We start from the raw sequence: 20,571 nt of genomic DNA on the forward strand, positions 1-20,571 counted from the left end.
TTTCATTAAATTATTTTATTTATTATTTGCGTGTGTGATTGGGGGTAGGAGGGACATGAGTCGGGGTCACAGTGCATGTGTGGATGCCAGAGGATAACTCTGTGAAGTTGGTCCTCTCTTTCCACTTTATGTAGGCTTCAGGGATTGAACTCAGGTTGCCAGGTTTTCATGCCAAGCATTTTTTTACCCAAAACTATTTCTTTAGAAGACTAGAAGTTTTCTTGTTTTCTCTCCTCCCTGCATCTTTACATTTCCAACAGCCAGCACTTTGCCTTGTACATAAGGGCTACTTTAAAGTCTGTCTCTACATTTTACTTGCTAGCAATTTTTTTGGAGACAGGGTCTCATTATGAAAAGACATGGCTAATCTGGAACTGCTATGTAGACCAGGCTAGCCTTGAACTCACAGAGATCTGCTGGCCTCTGCCTCCCAGGTGCAGGAATTAAAGGGGTACACCACAATGCTCAGCTCTACTATCAAATTTGAATACAAATAAAAATGTAAAACCTTGGGGGCTGGAGAGATAGCTAAAGCACTGGCTGCTCTTCCAGAGGACCCAGGTTCAATTCCCAGCACCCACATGGTGCCGCACAGCCACCTCTAACTTCAGTCCCAGGGGATCCAACACCCTCTTCTGGACTCCACAGGCACCAGGCATACATAAGACACTCAGACATACATGCAGACAAAATACTCCCATACATAAAATAAATAAGTAAAAATTTAAAAACTAACCAGGATACAATAGAATTATTTAAGAAAATGTAAATTTAAGAACTTTCCTAAATTTATTTTTATTTTTATTTTCAAAAACTGTGTGTGTGTGTGTGTGTGTGCACATGTGCGTGAGGGTGCTCAAAGAGTCCAGAAGAGGGTGTCAGATCCCCTAGGGTTGGAGTTATGTGTGGCTTTTGGCTGCCCAACACTGGCGTTAGGAATCAAACTCCCGTCCTTCACAAGAGTAGTATACACTCCTAACTGCTTAGCCATCTCTCCAAACCCAATAAAAACTTCTTTGTTTTTCAAGACAGGGTTTCTCTGTGTAGTTTTGGTGCCTGTCTTAGATCTCGCTCTGTAGACCAGGCTGGCCTCAAACTCACAGAAATCCGCCTGGCTCTACCTCCTAAGTGCTGGGATTAAGGCGTGTGCCACCGATGCCCGGCTCAATTAAAAACTTTTTTTGAAAATTTTATTTATTATGTATAATAGCCAGAAGAGGGCACCAGATCTCATTACAGATGGTTGTGAGCCACCATGTGGTTGCTGGAAATTGAACTCAGGACCTCTGGAAGAGCAGTCAATGCTCTTAACCTCTGAGTCATCTCTCCAGCCCCTCAATTAAAAACTTTTAACAGCCAGAGAGAATGACGAAAAAAAGTCTTTAAGTTTAGAGCACAGTAAACTCTCACAAATTGAATACATATACAAGTTAAGAACTAGACAAAGAAATGGAACTATATGTCCAGGCACGGTAGGGCACACCTTTAATCCCAGTACTCTAGAGGCAGAGACAGGCAGATCTCTCTAAATTTGAGGCCAGCCTGGTCTTACATATTGAGTTCTAGGCCAGCAGGGCTACAAAGTGAGACCCTGTAGAAGAACTTGGGATATCTTGTACCAGAAAGTAAAGATGATACTGTCTTTGATTTGCTGACTGTCTTTTTGTATTTATTACTATTATGTTGATGAGCGATGTGCACATGTGAGTGTGGTACACGTGTCACAGTATGTATGTGCACATGTGAGTGTGGTACACGTGTCACAGTATGTATGTGCACATGTGGGTGTGGTACACGTGTCACAGTATGTATGTGCACATGTGGGTGTGGTACACGTGTCACAGTATGTATGTGCACATGTGAGTGTGGTACACGTGTCACAGTATGTATGTGGAAGTAAAAGGACAGCTTTTAAAGTCAGTTCTTTCCCTTCACTACGGGCTCTGAGGATTGAACTCAAGTTACCAGGTTAAAGACAAGCACTCTTACCCAAGGAGCCATCTCCCTGGGCTAAAGATACTGTTAATATTTACATGACACCAAACGGGGCAATCGAAACAGATAGACTGTAGGCTTTCCACAAGGCAAATGATTCAATGGCATTTAAAGAAAAAAAAAAAGTCTTAGAGACTGAAAGAAATTCAAGGCTGTCCACATGTAGTATGTGGGTCTTTTGGATCCTAATCTAAAACAAAATGAAAACTCCAAGAAGGGTATATTTAGTACAATTAATGCAATACTAATACAAATGGATACTATATTAAGGAGTTACTGCTTACAGCTGTACCCTGAATATTCTTTAATATATTTATCATTTAGAGATATTTACTGAAGCACTTGTGAAATACAACATGATGTCAAGAGATTCACATTAAAATACTATAGCACACAACAAAAAATGAGAAGAGAATGGATGAAAAAGATCACAAAATTAATTATGGAATATATAGTCAAAATGACAAAGCACCTGGGTATGGCAGCATATGCTCGTAATCCTAGCACTCAGAGCTGAGATAGGCGGATTGCATACAGGAGACCAGGCTAGACACCATAATGAAATCCAGGTTAGCAGGGACACACGGCAAGATGTCTTTACAAAGACTGCAGCTCTGACAGCTGGCGGGGTAGTCTGGTCGAGTTCTGGCTCAGACTGCAGGCTTCTTTCTCACTTGTCTTCCTCACAGGCTATCAAAAAGCTCAGTTTAGAAAGAAAATATATTAAAAATAACTATCCTCCTTAAACCATAGTATTCACATTCGCTGTTGCTCCATCATCTAAAACAGTAAGGAAGGTGAAAAGTTACCCACACAGTTTCAAGACGTAACAGCCACACATACAACTGCCCAAACAGGTTACCTATTTCCTTCAAGTCCAAAATGTCTACACTTGTTTTCTATGTGTGAAATCACTGATTTGAAATATGCACTACCAGTTTCCCTTCACGGCCCCTGCCCCTGTCCCATGTCTCTGTCACTCCGTTTCCCTCTCTCTCTGGTGTGGGAACACAGTCTCTCAAGGATTCTCAGAAATCATCTACTCCTCTCCTCAGCAAAGCCCAGTTTCATAAGTAAAGAAGAACTGGGTTAGGGCTAGGGTTGTAGCTCAGTGGCAGAATACTTGGCTAGCTTTGCATGGGCTCTAGGTTCAATCCCTTCCAACACTGTAACCAACCAAGCAATAATTAATTAAACAGAATGGCACAGCTAAACGACCGACCGTGACAGTTAGTATTGACTAGCAATTTGGCAGGATCTAGAACCACATAGGAGACAAATCTCCAGACACTATGATTCTCTACTAGAGGAAATCAAGGCTTCTTTTAGAGAGAAGCTGCTACCAGGGCTAGAGCAGACAAAGCACAAGATGTATGTAGAATATCTTACTCTATCAATTCCCAAATGAACTATTAATGAACAGTACTGAGAAGTCAAAAAGACACACACACAAGCTTGAAGAGGGCCCACTTGGTCAAATTGGAGAAATAACAGTAAGAGATTACATTCCAGAGTAGAAACAATAAATTCAAAACTGATATAAACTGAAACTTTGGCATCAGAATACACAATTTCAAAGTATCTCTCCACGAAATACTAATTTCAACGGGAAAAGAATAACTTTACAGTGAAGAAGGCAAGCAGATACCAGTGAAGCAATGATCAGTAAACATTATCAGTACTGAGTAACGAAAGTAATGTGTCCCTAATCCTATGCAGTGGTAACTGCTTCAGGGCTATGGCAGTTTCGTCAAAGACAAAAGACAAGGCAGTTTTAATACAATCAAGAGAAGTTATCAGGTAAATACAAATTCAAGGACGTTCTACAAAGTAATGGTCCCTAAATTATCAAAATTTCAAAGTTATAAAATCAAGGAAATACTCAGGAATTATTCCAAATTCAAGACAACTATTAACATATGACAGTTAAAGTTATTCTGAACCTATCCTTTTTCTTTCTTTCTTTTTCTTTTTTGAGACAGGGTTTCTCTGTGTAGCCAGCCTTAGCTGTCCTGGAACTTGCTCTGTAGACCAGGCTGGTCTCGAACTCAGAGATCCTCCTGCCTCTGTCTCCTGAGTGCTGGGACTAAAAGCATGTGCCACCACATCCAGTGTAGCTAGAGTTTTCCTGCCTAGCCCACAGTCAGGACAAATCTCTCTCACCTGCCAGTCCAACAGCCGCTCAAACCCAGCCAAGTAAACACAGAGACTTATATTGGTTACAAACTGTATGGCCGTGGCAGGCTTCTTGCTGACTGTTCTTACAGCTTAAATTAATCCATTTCCATTAATCTATACCTTGCCACATGGCTCGTGGCTTACCGGCATCTTCACATGCTGTTTGTCATGGTGGCAGCTGGCAGTGTCTCTCTGACTCAGCCTTCCACTTCCCAGCTTTATTCTCCTCCTTGTCCGCCTATACTTCCTGCCTGGCCACGGGCCAATCAGTGATTTATTTACCAACCAATCAGAGCAACACATTTGCCATACAGAACATCCCACAGCAGAGATCCTCCTGCCTCTGCCTCCTGAGTGTTGGGACTAAAAGCATGTGCCACCACATCCAGCTCAATCCTTTTGCTAAGAGACATTATGGAGGACAATCCCAGTGCCTGGAGGTTACATATTAGCTATACACCACGGTTAGTGCTGATTCTGATGGCACTATTGAGAATCTTTATAAGTACTCTAGATCAATGAGGCATCATGTGGACAGCTTACTTTCAAATGGCTCAAGGGAAAAAAAATCCTTTATGACTATATTTGCAATCATTCTATAAATCTGAGGTTTTATTTTGTTTTGTTTTACAATGTCGGAAATCAATGTGAGGGCACAGTGCATGGTAGGCAAGCCTCATCCCTGACCCAAACTTGGAGTTTAAAAAAAAAAAAAAATCGCCAGGCGGTGGTGGCGCAAGCCTTTAATCCCAGCACTCGGGAGGCAGAGCCAGGCGGATCTCTGTGAGTTCGAGGCCAACCTGGTCTACAGCGCGAGATCCAGGAAAGGCGCAAAGCTACACAGAGAAACCCTGTCTCGAAAAACCAAAAAAAAAAAAAAAAAAAAAAAAATCAAGTATTCTAAGCAAAGTAAAAAATGAACACATTGTTTCATAAATATCAGGGAAGTATTACCTGATACACAGAGTAAGTGTTTAGAATACTTAACTTTTGTTTCAATCCCATAGGTTAACATGGGCAAGAGACAAAGGAAATTTCATGAGAAAGCTCCTTTTCAAGAACCTGGGCTCTCAGCATGGGGATCCCCTTTGTAAAAATGGCTCACTCAAGGGCTGAGTGTGTAACTCACTAGTAGAAGTCTTGCCTACCATGCCTGAAGCCTTGGATTCAAATCTCAGCACAGAAAAAAAAATCCAGAAATATTCCATCAAGCATTTTACTTCAGTTAATTCTTTGCCTGCATATTATCTAAGAAAAGAAAAATGTGAGGGCTGGTGAGATGGGTTAGCAGGTTAAAGGTGCTTGCTTGCCTTAAAGCCTAGCAAACTGAGTTCAATCCTTGGAATCCACATAATGGTGGGAGGAGAGAACCAACTCACAGAGTTGTCATCTTGACCTCTGTACATGCCCTAACACACACACAGCAGCAATGTTTTTTAAAATGTTAAACCCTACTCTTACGTCTCCACAATGCCCCACATATAAGTGCTAAAAATATCCATGAAAATATGATACTGGAACACAAAAGTAAAACCCAGAAATGAGGCACAGAATGACTGTTATTAGTTTTTTTAAGTGACTTATTTATATTTAGTATGGAAGCATCATTTTTCCTAACCAAACTGCTAACTGAATCAGCCCCTGAAAGGTCTGTCACAACTGTTACACATACTTCATGAGATTTCCAAATGAACTAAAACCTTCTAGCCTCTATTAAGGTAACTAGGCAACAATGACACATAACCAACATATTACTCAATCTTAGCACACTGAATCATTGCCTTCAGGCAACAAATACAAGTCATGATGATATCCTTCCCCTACAGGTCACTTCTTACATCATAGCCACCATCATTACAAACTGCCAAGTGGAGCTGGGGCAATGGCTCAGTGAGTACACCGATTGTTCCACAAGCATGGAGACCTGAGTTCCAATCCCCCTGGTAGTGGCATCCCAGTGCACCTTCAACCCCAGTGCAGTAGGGGCAGAGACAGGTGGTCCTAGGGGCTCACAGGCCAAAAGAGACAACCCCAAGTAAAAGACCTTGTCTCAAAAATAAAGTAGAGAGCAACAAAGCAAGGATACCTGACATTGACCTCTTACTTACACGTGCACACAGAGGCAAATGTACCTCCTCAACTACATACAAATTTTTAAAAAGAGAACCAGGGGCTAACTGTCTGTTATACACTTTGTCAGGCCACAAAGTGCCATCATTTTTTACATTAACAGAGTGAGCAACCAAATCACATCTTTAGTAACAGTAGTAGTCAATGTCAAAAATAAAAACAGGTTGGGTGTGGTGTTACATGACTTCATCTTAATACTTAGGAGGCATAGACAAGTGACACTCAGTGAGTTTGAGGCCAAGCTGGTCTACAGAGCAAGTTCCAGGACAGTCTGGTCAGGTCAGGAAAATAAACAAATAAATACACTAAATCAATCAATTTAAGACTACTTTCTAAATAATTCTCAAAATCTACCCACATCTTCCATCTTTCCACCGCTTTAATCCAAGGTACCAGGATTTCTCCTAAGAATCATTACAGTAGGACCAGAAGGTTGGCTCGGTGAGTAGAGGCTCTGGAGCAGGTTCAACACCAATCTCAAAAACACACAAGGCGAACGGAGAAAGCCAACTCCTACAAGGTGTCCTCTGACTTCCAATATGTCCCCCACCCAATAAACACACAAATGTGTTTGTTTTAAAGAATTAATTACTACAGCACTTAGCTTTATTTCTACCCAACACCAGGACTAAAAAGAGCACTTTCACCATCACTGAGAGTCCTATACTTCTCTCTCTGAAGACTGCACTGGGCAGATCTCACAAAGCTCTAGCCGCCTCTTTGTTTGAGAATGAAGAGCATTATATTCTTACCTTGCAGGCTACATCCACTAATCGCACCTGGGTAGCTTGATTTTCTGGCAGTTTACTGCCAATTGCAAGCAACGTGTCTAACAGTTGAGCTAGGACTTGATGAGACTCTAGGAAAGAGAAAAGGCTGAGTTACAAAACTTCAAAAGAGATCATTGCCAACACTAATTTACTTTGATAAGGAACATAGATTCTTATTTATTAATTTTTGTCACATAGATCCTACTGCCTAATCTTTCATCCCTTGAACTAAAAGCTAAATATCCAAAGGAATTTGGTCTTGAAAATTTGAGACTTCCATGGGATGAGGCTAACCTTTGACTCTGAAGTATCTTACTGCTCCCTGCTGAGATGTCAAAAAAACTATTCAGTTCCTTATGTATCTCTTGAATGAGCATTCCCAGCTCTGCTTTTTATTGCCATGTCCTCTCCTTTGCATTACTCTCCTCTACCTCTCACATTCCAGGCTGGCCTGGAACACACCAAGTAGCTAAGGATAACCTTGAGTTCTAGGTCCTCCTCCCTTCTAGGACTATGAGCATGGGCCACCATACCTGACTTTACAATCTGTTACAAACATACCTGCTTTACAAACTGTTAGTTAGGGTTTCTATTGCTGCGAGAAAACACCAGGACCAAAAAGCAAGTTGAGGAGGAAAGGGTTTATTAGGCTTACACCTCAGCATTGCTGTTCACCACTGAAGGAAGTCAGGACAGGAACTCAAACAGGGCAGGACCTGGAGGCAGGAGTTATGCAGAGGCCATGGAGGGGTGCTGCTTACTGGCTTGCTTCCCCTGCTTTCTTACAGAACCCAGGACCACCTGCCTAGGCATGGTACCACCCACCATGGGCTGGGCCTTCCCTCACTGATGCCTTACAGCTGGATCTCAAGGAGGCATTTCCTCAATTGAGGCTTCTTCCTTTCTGATGACTCTAGCCTGTGTCAGGGTGACACACAAAACCAGCCAGCACACAAACCTACCTCTTCACTCAGTGGTTCTAGATTCTCCCAGTTAGCATAGATCTCATCCTCAGCTTTGCTTCCACAGTCCACTAACTATAATTCTCTAAAACACTCTTTTTGTGTCATTATGCATGGTACAATAAGCTCTGAAGAAGCAAGTATATACTATATCTCAATGTCCTCATCCAGTGCTTGCCAAGGAATTATAGCCCTCATATATATGCTGAACTAAAATGAAAAACTTTTAGTAGAGAGTATGAATCACACTCTTGGAACAAAGTATACAGTATGCTGAATAACTAGGAGCCTCTTTATCTGTGGTGTCCACAAACATCAAGTTGATTTTAGTAGTAACTTCACTGAGTTCAACTACATGATCTCTGTGGTTCTGTCCTGTTCTATCCCCCGTACATCTTGGTATGCCAGAAACTTAAAACTCAGAAGGAGGATAGATTAAATCTCTAAGAAATGATTAAGAGACAGGATTAGAAGACTTAGCAAAATAAATATATAAATAAACTAGCCATGGACGTTGTATAATCAGAGTCTCTTTTAAAGGCTAGGATAGGGTTAATATCAAAACTCTCTGTGGTGGTTAGAATAAGAATGGTCCCTATGGGCTCATACATTTGAATGCTTAGGGAGTGACTATTTGAAAGAATGGTCCCTATAGGCTCATATATTTGAATGCTTAGGGAGTGACTATTTGAAAGGATTAGGAGGTATGGCCTTTTTGGAGGAAGTGTGTCACTGGGAGTGGGCTTTGAGGTTTCAAAAGCCCAAGCCAAGTCCAGTGGCTCTCTTCCTGTTGCCTGTGGATCTGGATGTAAAACTCTACTTCTCCAGCACCATGTCACCTGCTTCCCACCATGATGATAATGAACTAAACCTCTGAAACTGTAAGCAAGTTAAAATCAAATGTTTTCTGTTATAAGAGTTGCTGTGGTCATGGTGCCTCTTCACAGCAATAGACTAAAGCTGGGCAATCTCCAAAGTGAGTTCCAGAACAGACAGGACTGTTACACAGAGAAACCCCATCTTGAAAAACTCAAAACAAAACAAAAAACCCACTGACTAAGAAGTTGAAGAGTTGCTATCAGGAGTAGGGTATTGCTGTGATAAGCATGACCAAGCTGCCTATTGGTGGAATGTGGACTTTGGATTAGGAAGCACTTGAACATTTTAAGCAGGGCTTAATGGGCCATACTAGTAGGACTATGGAAAACAGTGGTGCTGAGAACAGTGTAGATTATTGCAGCCCGACTCAAGAGGTTTCAGAGATGAATATTAGTAAACGGCCTAGAGACCCATTCTTGTGATATTTTAGCAAAGAATGTGGCTGCTTTCAGCTCTTGTCCAAAAATTCTGCCTGAGGCTAAATTGAAGAGTTTTGGATTAATGGCATTGGCAGAGGAGATTTCAAGACAGCCTGACTATTGCAGGCGGTTATGAGTGGCCATTCTTTTGCAGATCTATAATGAAAAGGAGCAAGCTGAGCATGGAAAAATACAAAATGCACAGTTTAAGGAGAAAAGGAGCACCAGGAAGTTTAATGAAGCTAAGTCCAGTGCTCAAGGAGATAAAATGTTTAAAGAAAAGCCTGATGATAAATGAAATAAAAGGAGTATGGTGGCCTCAGGGCAAGACTTCACCCAGCTAAGCTTCCAACTTGTAAAAAGGAATTAAAGAAAAGCTTAAGGAGTAAAGGAAATCATCAACAATAGAAAGTTGGTGAAAAGGTATTTGAATGAGGGGGCCAAGTTCCAGCCTTAGGAAGCAGAAGAACTTGGCAGCTTCAGCATGTAGTTCTGGATTTAGAGTTAAGGATGCAAGAAAGGGGTTATGAAATCTCCCTCTGTGGCTACAGAATGCTGCTGAGACCAGGCATGTGTTGGAGGTGTCCCTACATGGAGGCCCAAGAGAGGCCATTGCCTGAAGTTGTGAAAGTAAATCCTGGAGACCCCAAGATATTAGAAATGGCAGAGTCGCCGGGCAGTGGTGGCGCACGCCTTTAATCCCAGCACTCGGGAGGCAGAGCCAGGCGGATCTCTGTGAGTTCGAGGCCAGCCTGGGCTACCAAGTGAGTTCCAGGAGAGGCGCAAAGCTACACAGAGAAACCCTGTCTCGAAAAACCAAAAAAAAAAAAAAAAAAGAAATGGCAGAGTCAAGGGATACCTGCTGTCTTAGTTAGGATTTCTATTGCTGTGAAGAGACATCATAATCATAGCAACTCTTCTAAAGGAAAACATTTAATGGAGGCTGGCTTACAGTTTCAGAGTCCATTATTAGTCCATTATTATCATGGCATGAAGCATGGTGGTGTGCAGGCAGACATGGAGCGAGAGAAGGAGCCGAGAGTCCTACACCTTGATCCTCAGGCAGCAGCAGGAGAATGTGTATCACATAGCTTAAGTATATGAGACTTCAAAGCCTGACCCCACAGTGACACACTTCCTCCAACAACCCCTCTAATAGTGTCACTCCCTATGGGCCAAGCATTCAAACACAAGAGTCTATGGAGGCTATTCAAACCACCACACCTGCCAGGGAGAGCTAGCAGGGAGTGGAACCAGCCCAAGAGAAAGAAGTTATAGTCAACAAAGCTGAAAGGAGAGCTGAAAAGGGACATCAGACATGGAGATGCAGAGTTTAGAGTTTGTCCGGCTGGTTTTCGGTCTTGCTTTGATCCAGTATTTCCTCACTATGCTCCCTTTCCTCCCTTTTGGAATGGTAATGTATATCCTGTGCCATTGTATGTTAAAAGTATGTGACCTACATTTTCACTTTGATTTTATGAAGGTTACAGTTAAGAGATTGCCTTGAGTCTTAGAAGAGACTTTGAATTTTGGCTTTCTAAACAGTATTGAAACTGAGATAGACTATGAGGACTTTTGAAGTTGGACTGAATGTGTTTTTACATTTTGCTATGGCTACAAGCCTACAGGGGCCAGAGAGTGGAATGTGGTGGAATAAGAATGGCCCCCATAGGCTCATATATTTTAATACTTAGGGAGTGGTACTATATGTTGCAGTAGGTGTGGCCTTGATGGAGGAAGTATCACTGGGGATACACTTTGAGGTTTCAAAAGCCCAAGCCAGGTTTAGAGGCTTTCTCTCTTCCAGATGCCTGGAGATCTGGATGTAGAACATTCAGCTACTTCTCCAGCACCATGTCTGCCTGCTGCCATGCTTCCTACCATGAAGATTATGGACTAACCTCTGAAACTGTAAGCAAGCTCCAATTAAATGCTTTCCTTTAAAAGAGTTGCTGACGTCAAAAAAAGAGAGTTGCCGAGGTCATGGTGTCTCTTCACAGCAATAGTACACTGATGAAGACCCTTAAATATTTCCAGTTAAAGATAGTATATAAAAAAGACAGTGGTGTCACATGCCTTTAATCCCAGCACTCAGGAGGCAGAGGCAGGAGGATCACTGTGAGTTCAAGGCCAGGCTGGTCTACAGAGTGAGTTCTAGGACAGCCAGGGCTACATAGTGAGACCCTGTCTCAAAAAGCCAAAAACAGGAGGAAAAAAAGAAAAAAGAAAGGACACTTCACTGAGTTCTCAGTTCTGCCAACACCACGAGTCAACTCTGCCACATACCATGTAGCCCTGAACAAATTATGTAACTTCATTGAGCTTTTCTTTACCTATATGTAAAACAGGGACACTAGGAGCTAGAGAGAGCTCAGCAGTTAAGAGTGCTTGCTGCTCTTGCAGAGGGCCTGAGTTCAAGTCTCAGCAGCCACATCAGGCAGCTCACAATTATCTGTAACTTCAGCTGCAGGGATCTGATGTCATCTTCTGGCCTCCATGGGTACACACACACATGTGCACATACACACAAAAACACATACATAAAAAATATTTTTAAAATATATTTAGAGCCGAGCAGTGGTGGTGCACGCCTTTAATCCCAGCACTTGGGAGGCAGAGGCAGGCGGATCTTGTGAGTGTGAGGCCAGCCTGAGCTACAGAGTGAGTTCCAGGAAAGGCTCCAAAGCTACACAGAGAAACCTTGTCTCAAAAAATAAATAAAAAAAAAAAAAAAAAAAAAAAAAACCCAAACCATATCTATAGGTATACATATATACATATATATGTATGTATGTATGTATTTAGAACCAGGCTTGGTGATGTTCACCTTTAATCCCTAGCACTTGGAGAAGGAAGCAGGCAGATCTCTGTAAGTGTGAGGCCCATATGGTCTACATAGAGAGTTCAAGGCCAGCCAGAGCTACATAGTAAGACCACGTCTCAAAAACACCAAAACAACAAAAGAACAAAAACAAGCAAACAAACAAAAAAACAAAACCAAAAAAAAATACTTGGAATTATTTTTTAAAGAGATAGTAATATCTACCTTCTATGTTAAATAAGTTGTTATAAATATACAGCACTTTGAAGAAGTCACAGATGAAAGTTATTAAGATAAAGCTATAGACAGAAAATAGAAACACTTTTTTTTTGAGACAGTCTCTAGCCCAGTCTGACCTTGAACTCCCTATGCAGGCAAGGATGTCTCTAAACTTTTGAGTCTCCCGCCTCTACCTCCAAGTGCTAGGATTACATGGTGAGCCACCAGGTGCAGTTTATGTGATCATAGGGGATCATACCTAGGACTTCATATATTCTAGACACACACTTTACAACTGAGCTATAACCTGCACAGTTTATGCAGTGATGGAGACGAAACCCACAGCTTCATGAATGTTAAGCAAGCACTCCACAACTGAGCTACAGCCCTATCATAAAATGGCATTTTAGCCCTAATACAAATACATGTACATATCTCTATTGAACCATCTTCAAATTCCTTTTGAAGAACAAGGAGTGTGGCTTATGCCAGGGGACTCAGACTGAGGACTATTTCAAGTTTCAGGTCATCTTGGGTACCTAGTGAGTTGCAGGATAGCCTGGGCTAGAGTAAGACCCAATTTTTTTTTTTTTTTCTTTTTGGTGGCTTTTCCAGACAGGGTTTCTCTTTGTAACCACCCTGGTTGTTCTGGAACTGTAGACAAGGTTGGCCTCAAACTCACAGAGATCTGCCTACCTCTGCCTCCTGAGTGCTTGGATTAAAGGTGTGCACCACACCACCCAGTCAAGACTCTATCTTAAAAAAAAAAGGTAAATAAAATGTTCCTTTTAATAACAACCAACACAAACCTTTGTTGTAAATTCTCTACATAAAAACTAGAAATTTCTTCTCTGACTATACAGCTTTTAAGTTGCAACTTACTTTCATTCTGTAGTATGTTAATGGCATCATCCATTATGCAGTCTGGAGAGAATCCTGCAGTCTTTGATAATAATCCCAACAAAGATGCAATTTTCAGTCTCACAGATGGATCATTTTCCTAGAGGAAAAAAAAAGCAATTGTCATTTGTGATGATATTTTATTTGTATGTTAATAAATAAAGTTTGCCTGGAGATCAGAGGAAAGAGTAAGCCATTTTAAGTAAACGTAAAAATCAGGCAGTGGTAGCATACGCCCTTAATCCTATCACTTGGCAAGCAGGGTCCCTGTGTGTTCAAGCCCACACTAGGGAACAGAGTCAAGGTGGTGACACATGCCTTTAATCCCAGTACCAACCATAGAGACCTGGAGGTCTGTACAGACAGGCAGTGACAAGGAAGTGAGGTAGTTGGGCTAAGAGCCAATGAGAAGGCAGAATAACAAGGCAATAAAAGCCTGGGTAGACAGGAAGTCGTGGCACTTGGAAGCTGTGGTGTGGTGAGGTAAGGTTAGCTGGTGGCTATTCCTATTTCCCTGATCTCTAAGGCTTTCACTCCTGTATTTGGCTCCGTATTTTTTATTTAATAAGACCGCTTAGAAATTCGTCTACAGTCATTTGATAATCCACTCTTAGCTATCAAACACACAGTATACATGAAACTGACATCCCAAAGGATATTCAAAGATCCAACTATTCTAGGGCTTCATTCTGAAAAATTAACTCATACACCTCAAGAGAGTTTCACTCTGCCAATGTAACACTCAATACTGTAAATGGAAATTTTTACATCTCCATGATGTCGTTAACTTCTAAACTAAAAAATGTGCATTTGACATTAAAAGTACCTTATCTCCACTATTCAGTCAGTGTTGGATGTTGCAGACATTTCCCCCACCACCAAGGCTGGCACTGGACACTCAGCATCACTGCTGGAGAGTGGGAGTGACAGCTGCCACTGTTATCACTAGAAAAAACTCTACATCACCAACTTGTGTGGATCACCAGATCCTGATTAGAAAGTTGGGATAGAAAAGTGCAACTGACTGAAGACAGATCTGCAAGGGAGAAAAAAAATAAGATGTCTGCTCATTTTAGCCTGAAAATTAGGAGATTAACCTCTAAGATTGCTGTGCTAAGAAATTTCTCCCTAAGACACAAAAGAATATGTCGTCCCTTTCTTCACCACACTGTATAATTAAGTATGTGGCACAATACCCAATGCTGAAAAGATGATAAATGAATATATATGAAATTGGAGGAGGGGTGCCTTATCAGTGTTGACATTAAGTAATCTTTCTATACCAATGACAAAAGTATTTAAGTTTGGGTTGGAAAAATCAAACTGCCATCCAAATGTGATCACAACCACCCCACACCTCACCTACATATTTTTGGTTGTGGTTGTGTTTTTCACTTCCCATCTATTTATTTATGTGTGCACACATGTATGCAGGTACACGGGTGGCGGTCAGAAGACAACTTCCCAGAGCTGGTTCACTGCTTCCACCGTGTTGAGCTGGGTCGCTCCTCTCTGTTGTACTACATACCGCAAGCTAGCTGGCCTACAAACCGCTCGGTGGTTCCCTGCTTTTGCCTCCATTTCTCCATAGGAGTGCTGGGATTACAGGTGTGCCACAGCATCCAGCTTCCTGCTTGTCTGTCTGTCTGGTTGGTTGATTGGCTGGTTAGTTTGCTTTGGCTTTTTGAGACAGGGTTTTTCTGTGCAGCCCTGGCTGTCCTGGAACTCACTCTGTAGACTAGGATGGTCTCAAACTCAAAGATCCACCTGCCTTTGCCTCCTGAGTGCTGGGATTAAAGGCGTGCGCTACCACTGCCCTGACAGCATCCAGCTGTCATGTGGCTTCTGGGAATTCAATTCAAGTAGTCACATTTATATAGCAAGCACCTTTACCCCACTGAAACAACCTCCCTGGCCTGGTTTTTGGTTTTCTGAGACAAGGTCTGCTTCTACAGGCCACGACTTCTACAGTCCTGAAGCTCACGGTGTAGCTCAGGCTGGCTGCAATCTCCATCTCCCTGTCTCCACCTTCTCAGCACTGGGATTACAGGCATGCACCACAACCAGCTCATCTAGTTTCTAAGGAAGCAACAGACACAACCAGGCCCAAAGCAAGGGAACGGAAAACAGATATGGTCAGAAGACCTAAAACCCCGACTGCTATGCCATTTAGTATGCACATTACTTCTGGAACATCATTTTTGTACAGTTAATCTTAAGGTATAAGTGAAGAGAAAGAGAAAGTGCTTTGAAACCATCCAGAGGTAGTATAAAGACACACTCATTACAAAAATGAATATAAATAGGAGCTAGAGAGATGGCTAGGTGGCTAAGAGCACTTGCTCCTCTCGTAGAAGACCTGGGCTTGATTACCAATGGTAGCTCACTATTTATAACTCCAGTTCTAGGGGATCTGATGCCACTCTAGGTTGCACAGCAAGGCATTCTATAAAGAGGAAAAAAATGCCACTTTAGCTTAAAAACAAAGTAAGAGGTCTATTACAGTAGGCATGAAGGCCTTAAACAGGGAACAGCAGGATGATGGGCACAGTACATTCCAGAACAGAAAAGAGACATGGCTGATAGTCTTTGTGTTCTCACTCCTCTACACACAGAACTCACAGTCCTTTGAGCATGTCATTTACATGCCTGTCTCCACTTACTATCCTGCAAGCCCCTGAGGATAGCATATACCTCATTTTAATCTCAGTATCCATGGTGCCTAGAATATGAATGAAAACCTTCCTGCTTCTCTGCAACATTAACTCATTCCACAGGCAGACACGGCACAGGTTCTTACCTTATAATAATGTTCCAAGAGAATCCTAACTACCCCCTCCACGCTTTCTGCCTCGACAGGCTTTCTGGCAAACTGGAGTAGGTACTGCAAGGCATCTGCTGGGGAGGTGGCTTTACACAGATCGATGTGGAGAGCAGCTGATTTACTTGGTTTTGTTAGTCGGAGCTTCTTGGTAGCGATTTCCTCCTGCTGCTGCTGTAAGACAGTAAAGAAGGTAAGATGTGAAAACCGTCTGCAAATTTAACTTGGGTTCATTTGGTGGAAATAATCTTTCCTTCCTAACACACAGGCTTAGCTAATAGAACTTTAGAAATACAGCATCATGGGGCCAGTGGATGGCCCAGTGGGTAAAAGTGCTTGCCGCCAAGCCTGACAATGACCTGAGTTCCAGCACCAGAACCCACATGGTGGAAAAAGAACCAGCTCTTACACACTTACACACACACACACACACACACACACACACACACACACAATTGCACAAAATAAGTAAATATTAAAAAATGTTTAAGTTTGTATAAAAGGGAACCTATCACTGTAGGTTCCTCAAGTCCTAACAAAATAGGCAGGCATGGAAAAATGTCATAATCACTCATTTTCTTTACTCTCTAATATATTACTTTAGTGTAGGCGGCAATGATCTCTCAAATTTGCTCTATCAGGAAAATTCTAGTCAGGTACATTATATAATATGAAAAAAAGTGGCTTTGAAGTCCAAAGAATTATACACTACTAGCTAGGTGAGGCTTTCTCATTTATAAGAAGAGCATCCCAATACCATTTCAAGGGGTTATGTGAGAAACCTATTCTATTTTTACTGTACATACATATGATAAGCACCAAACACACACCGGTTTCCTCTCTCTCCTCATTTTCGTAACAAAGAAAAACCACTGGAACACAAAGGTTTCATTTCATCACTCTATGGTAACTATGCATACAAAATTTTAAAATGAGTTTTTCTGACAGCTGGGTGTACACACCTGCAACCCCAGCATTCGGGAGACAGAAGAGGGGCTCTAAAACACAAATTTAGTTCTCAGTGTTACCTGGATTGCAGCTGGCTCAAAATCAAGGAGTGAATTTTTGCCACAGCGGGTATGTAAAGAAGGGAATAATATCTGCCATTGTAACATTTTAGGGAGCCAGGTCCTATTATTTCTGCCATCAAGGAACACATACTGGTGAGGACACATACACTGGTGTTGTATGATATTTTGTTTGTGTTCTGACAAATAAAGCTTGCCTGGAGATCAGAGGGCTGAGCTACCCACTAGTTAACCATAGAGGCCAGGCAGTGGTGGCATACACCTTTAATCCCAATACTTGGGAGGATCATGCCTTTGATCCCAGCACTTGGGAGGATCAAGCTTTTGATTCCAACACATGGGAGGCTCACACCTCTAATTCCAGAACTAGGGAGATGGAGACAGGATTCGGTCTGAGCACCGGTAGAGGTAAGAACTCTCTGGTGGCTGCTGCTCTGCTTCTCTGATCTTTCAGCTTTCACCCTCATATCTGACTCTGGGTTTCTATTGTTAAGACTTAGTAGGATTGAGCTTCACACAGGCAAGTACAGCAGTGCAGGGTGATGAGATCAAATAGCACAACAGAGCAGCATGGAAGCAGAAGAAACTAACCTCTTGTTGAACTTTCAATCAAGTTGTGAAGCAAAAACACAAGGTCACTCAGTATAGGATAAAAAGTAATGAAGAATGGCATACATTTTGTGTAAAATAGACAACTACAAAAGTTCAGAGATGTGTAGAAACATGGCATGCTACGAAAGGAATGTGGGAGAGAAGTGACACTATATAACAAAGTAAATGCTCTGAATGCCTCTACCTTAAAAAAAGAAAGCAAAACAGGCAGACAAACAAACAAACAAACCCTGTTAAGCTGGCAAGCTTACGATACTATATTTACCACAACAGAAAGAAAATATGGTGGGGCTAGAGAGATGGTTTACTGGTTAAGAGCACTTGCCGCTCGTTCGGAGGACCTAAGTTCAGTTCTCAGCACCTGGGTCAGGTGGCTCACAAATATGTCTGTCTGTCTGTCTAACTCCAGCTCCAGTGATCTGACACCTTCTTCTGCCTTCCACAGGCATGCAAACACATGGAATACATTCACACAGACATACACACCAATAAAAATAAATCTTTAATGAAGAAAGGGAAGGGAGGGAGGAGGAAAGAGGGAGGAATACAGGAAGCCAAAGATGGAGGAGCTCTGACAAGCTTTCTGACCCTTGATTCGTTCAAAGTTCAGAACTAATTTCACAGAAAAGGAACACCAAAATATTAACGCCAACTCTCAGTCAAAGCTATTATAAGAGGCTGCTGGGAATGTAGCTCAGTTTGGAGAGTAATGCCTAGCATGCTCAAGTCCCTAGGTTCAATCCCCAGCCCTGCATAAACCAGGATGTGGAGGCAGGTTTAGAAGCTAAAAGTCAACCTCAGCTACATAGCAAGTTTGAGGCACCTGGGCTCGATGAGACTTTGTGTTTGTTTGGTTGGTTGGTTGGATTTTTGTTTTTCAAGACAGAGTTTCTCTGTGTAGCCCTGGCTGTCCTGGAACTTGCTCTGTAGACTACACTGGCCTCAAATTCACAGAAATCCACCTGCCTCTGCATCCTGTGTGCTGGGACTAAAGGCTTGAGCCACCACCACCTGGCTCAGACCTTGTCTTTAAAAAAAAAAAAAAGTTGGGCCTGCAGAGATGGCTGAGGGTTACTAGCACTTGTTCTTGCAGAGGACCCAGGTTCAATTCCCAGCACCCACCTGGTGGCTCACAGCTGTCTAACTCCAGTTCCAGGGACATAGATGCACTGTCTGGCTCACCAGCTATGTGCTCCCAAGAGGCAGGCCCTCTGATGCATATTAGACTTTGTAGCCGAAGGCTTCCCACCATACGTGGTACACTGAAATCACTCAAGTATTTAAAAATATAAATAAAATCCCTCCTGTTGAATTAATGAATGAATAAAAGGTTTAACAATCATTTTCCAACAGACATGGTGATGCATGCCTTTAATCCTGGCACTTGGGAGGCAGAGGCAGGCTGATTTCTGCATGTTCAAGAACAGCCTGGTCTCTCAAAAAATAAATAAATAAATAAAAAATTAAAAGAATCATTTTCCTAAATGGTACTGTTCTGCCTAAAGATCAAAGAATGCGGGTGATTCGCTGGCATAAACTGGGAGCTGGTCAGAAATACATATTGTGTCTCACCTCACCGACCTATTGAATAGAATCTGCATTTTAACAAAATCCTCAAGTGAGCTGGGTCTGCAGCTCGGTGGTAGAACACGGGCCTCAGCGTCCATGAGGAGGTCCTAGGTTCAATGCCCACTACTACCAAACAATAAAAAATAAATTTTCTCAATTCTGCATCTTATTTTATATGTATCTGTATACATGAGGAAATCTGAGATGCAGAATGAAGGTCTGCCTCTTCTACAGACATACTGGAGAGCACACTGACAGTTCTGACCGGGTTGGTCTACCTATCTTTAGAAAACTCCGAGGGAGGCTGACGGTGTAGCCGTCCTGTGACCCTCGCCTGCTTTGTCTGGGGCTTGAATTCTACAGACCCCTTGACCAGCCCCTTAGAGCTTTGCATATAGCCCACCTTGTCTATGAAAGTAGGGAACAAGAGTTAGGAGGGATTCGGCCACCAGCCGAGGACAGAGGGATGCAAATGTAACCGGATCTGGCACGACCAAACTGTGAGAGATTAAAATAAGGTAACGGAGAAGAGTTTTTAAAATTATACAGCACTTTCTTTCTCCTAATAATTTTGTTTGTTGTCTTTTGTTTTGTTTTCAAAGTGGGCTGGGAGTGTGACTCAGAGGTAAAGTGCTTGCTGAGCATGCTTAGGACCCTGAATTCTACCCCCAGAACTCCAAAATAAAGAAGTCAGACTCCACATGAGACCAGCGGCCTCGACCTAACACACCCCCTGACCTGCAGCCTGAGAGCCTGAACCTGAGCCGGTTACACAAGCTTAGGCGCCTATCTGGAGAACAGCGTGGGGTGAGGACAACCTTCCCGCGCCGACCGGTCCACGACCGTTCCTGCCAGAGCTTACCTGAACCACTTTAGTGAACTCCTCATACACCCGCTTTTTAAGGTGCGCCGCCATGGCTGCACGGGCACTCTGGGCTTCCGTAGTTTCTGAAAGAGCTGTGCAAAACCTCTCCGGCACACCGAATTCCGCCGCAATCCCACAAGGCAGTGGGGTTCGCGGATAGAGAGGCCGCTTCCGCAAGCTCGACTGCCCGGCCGCCCTGTGAGTCGATTGGCTGCCTTGTCTCCAGCGGAGCCGGAAGTCTGGGCGCGTCCTGAAAGCTGGGCGGAGTCAAAGCCTGAGGCGGGGCGGTCCGGAGCTGGAGGCAAAACCCGGAGCTGTGTTCTCCAGGAGGAGCTGCGTTCTCCAGGCGGAGCTGAAGTTCCGTCTCCCGTGGAGGTCTCCTGCTACAGTCTTAGTTCAAACT

At 42.7% G+C, this 20,571-nt stretch overlaps 1 protein-coding gene across 2 annotated transcripts in view; it reads right to left on the reverse strand.

Moving 5' to 3' along the window:
* Positions 1-20,316, reverse strand: part of Ints4 (integrator complex subunit 4) — a 75,973-nt gene extending 55,657 nt beyond the window's left edge. The window contains exons 1-4 of one of the 2 annotated variants that reach the window (XM_052763203.1): positions 20,166-20,316; positions 16,074-16,268; positions 13,256-13,373; positions 7,056-7,162 (exon numbers count right to left, since the gene is read on the reverse strand). In XM_052763203.1, the coding sequence (XP_052619163.1) occupies positions 7,056-7,162; positions 13,256-13,373; positions 16,074-16,268; positions 20,166-20,219 (474 nt within the window). In that variant the 5' untranslated portion in view covers positions 20,220-20,316. The remainder of the gene's footprint in view (positions 1-7,055; positions 7,163-13,255; positions 13,374-16,073; positions 16,269-20,165) is intronic. The other variant, XM_052763202.1, reaches the window with a different exon arrangement.
* Positions 20,317-20,571: the final 255 nt, after the last annotated feature.

Source organism: Peromyscus californicus, unplaced genomic scaffold (genome assembly GCF_007827085.1).
Source record: "Peromyscus californicus insignis strain IS unplaced genomic scaffold, ASM782708v3 Scaffold_4__1_contigs__length_199733344, whole genome shotgun sequence".
Classification (NCBI taxonomy): domain Eukaryota; kingdom Metazoa; phylum Chordata; class Mammalia; order Rodentia; family Cricetidae; genus Peromyscus; species Peromyscus californicus.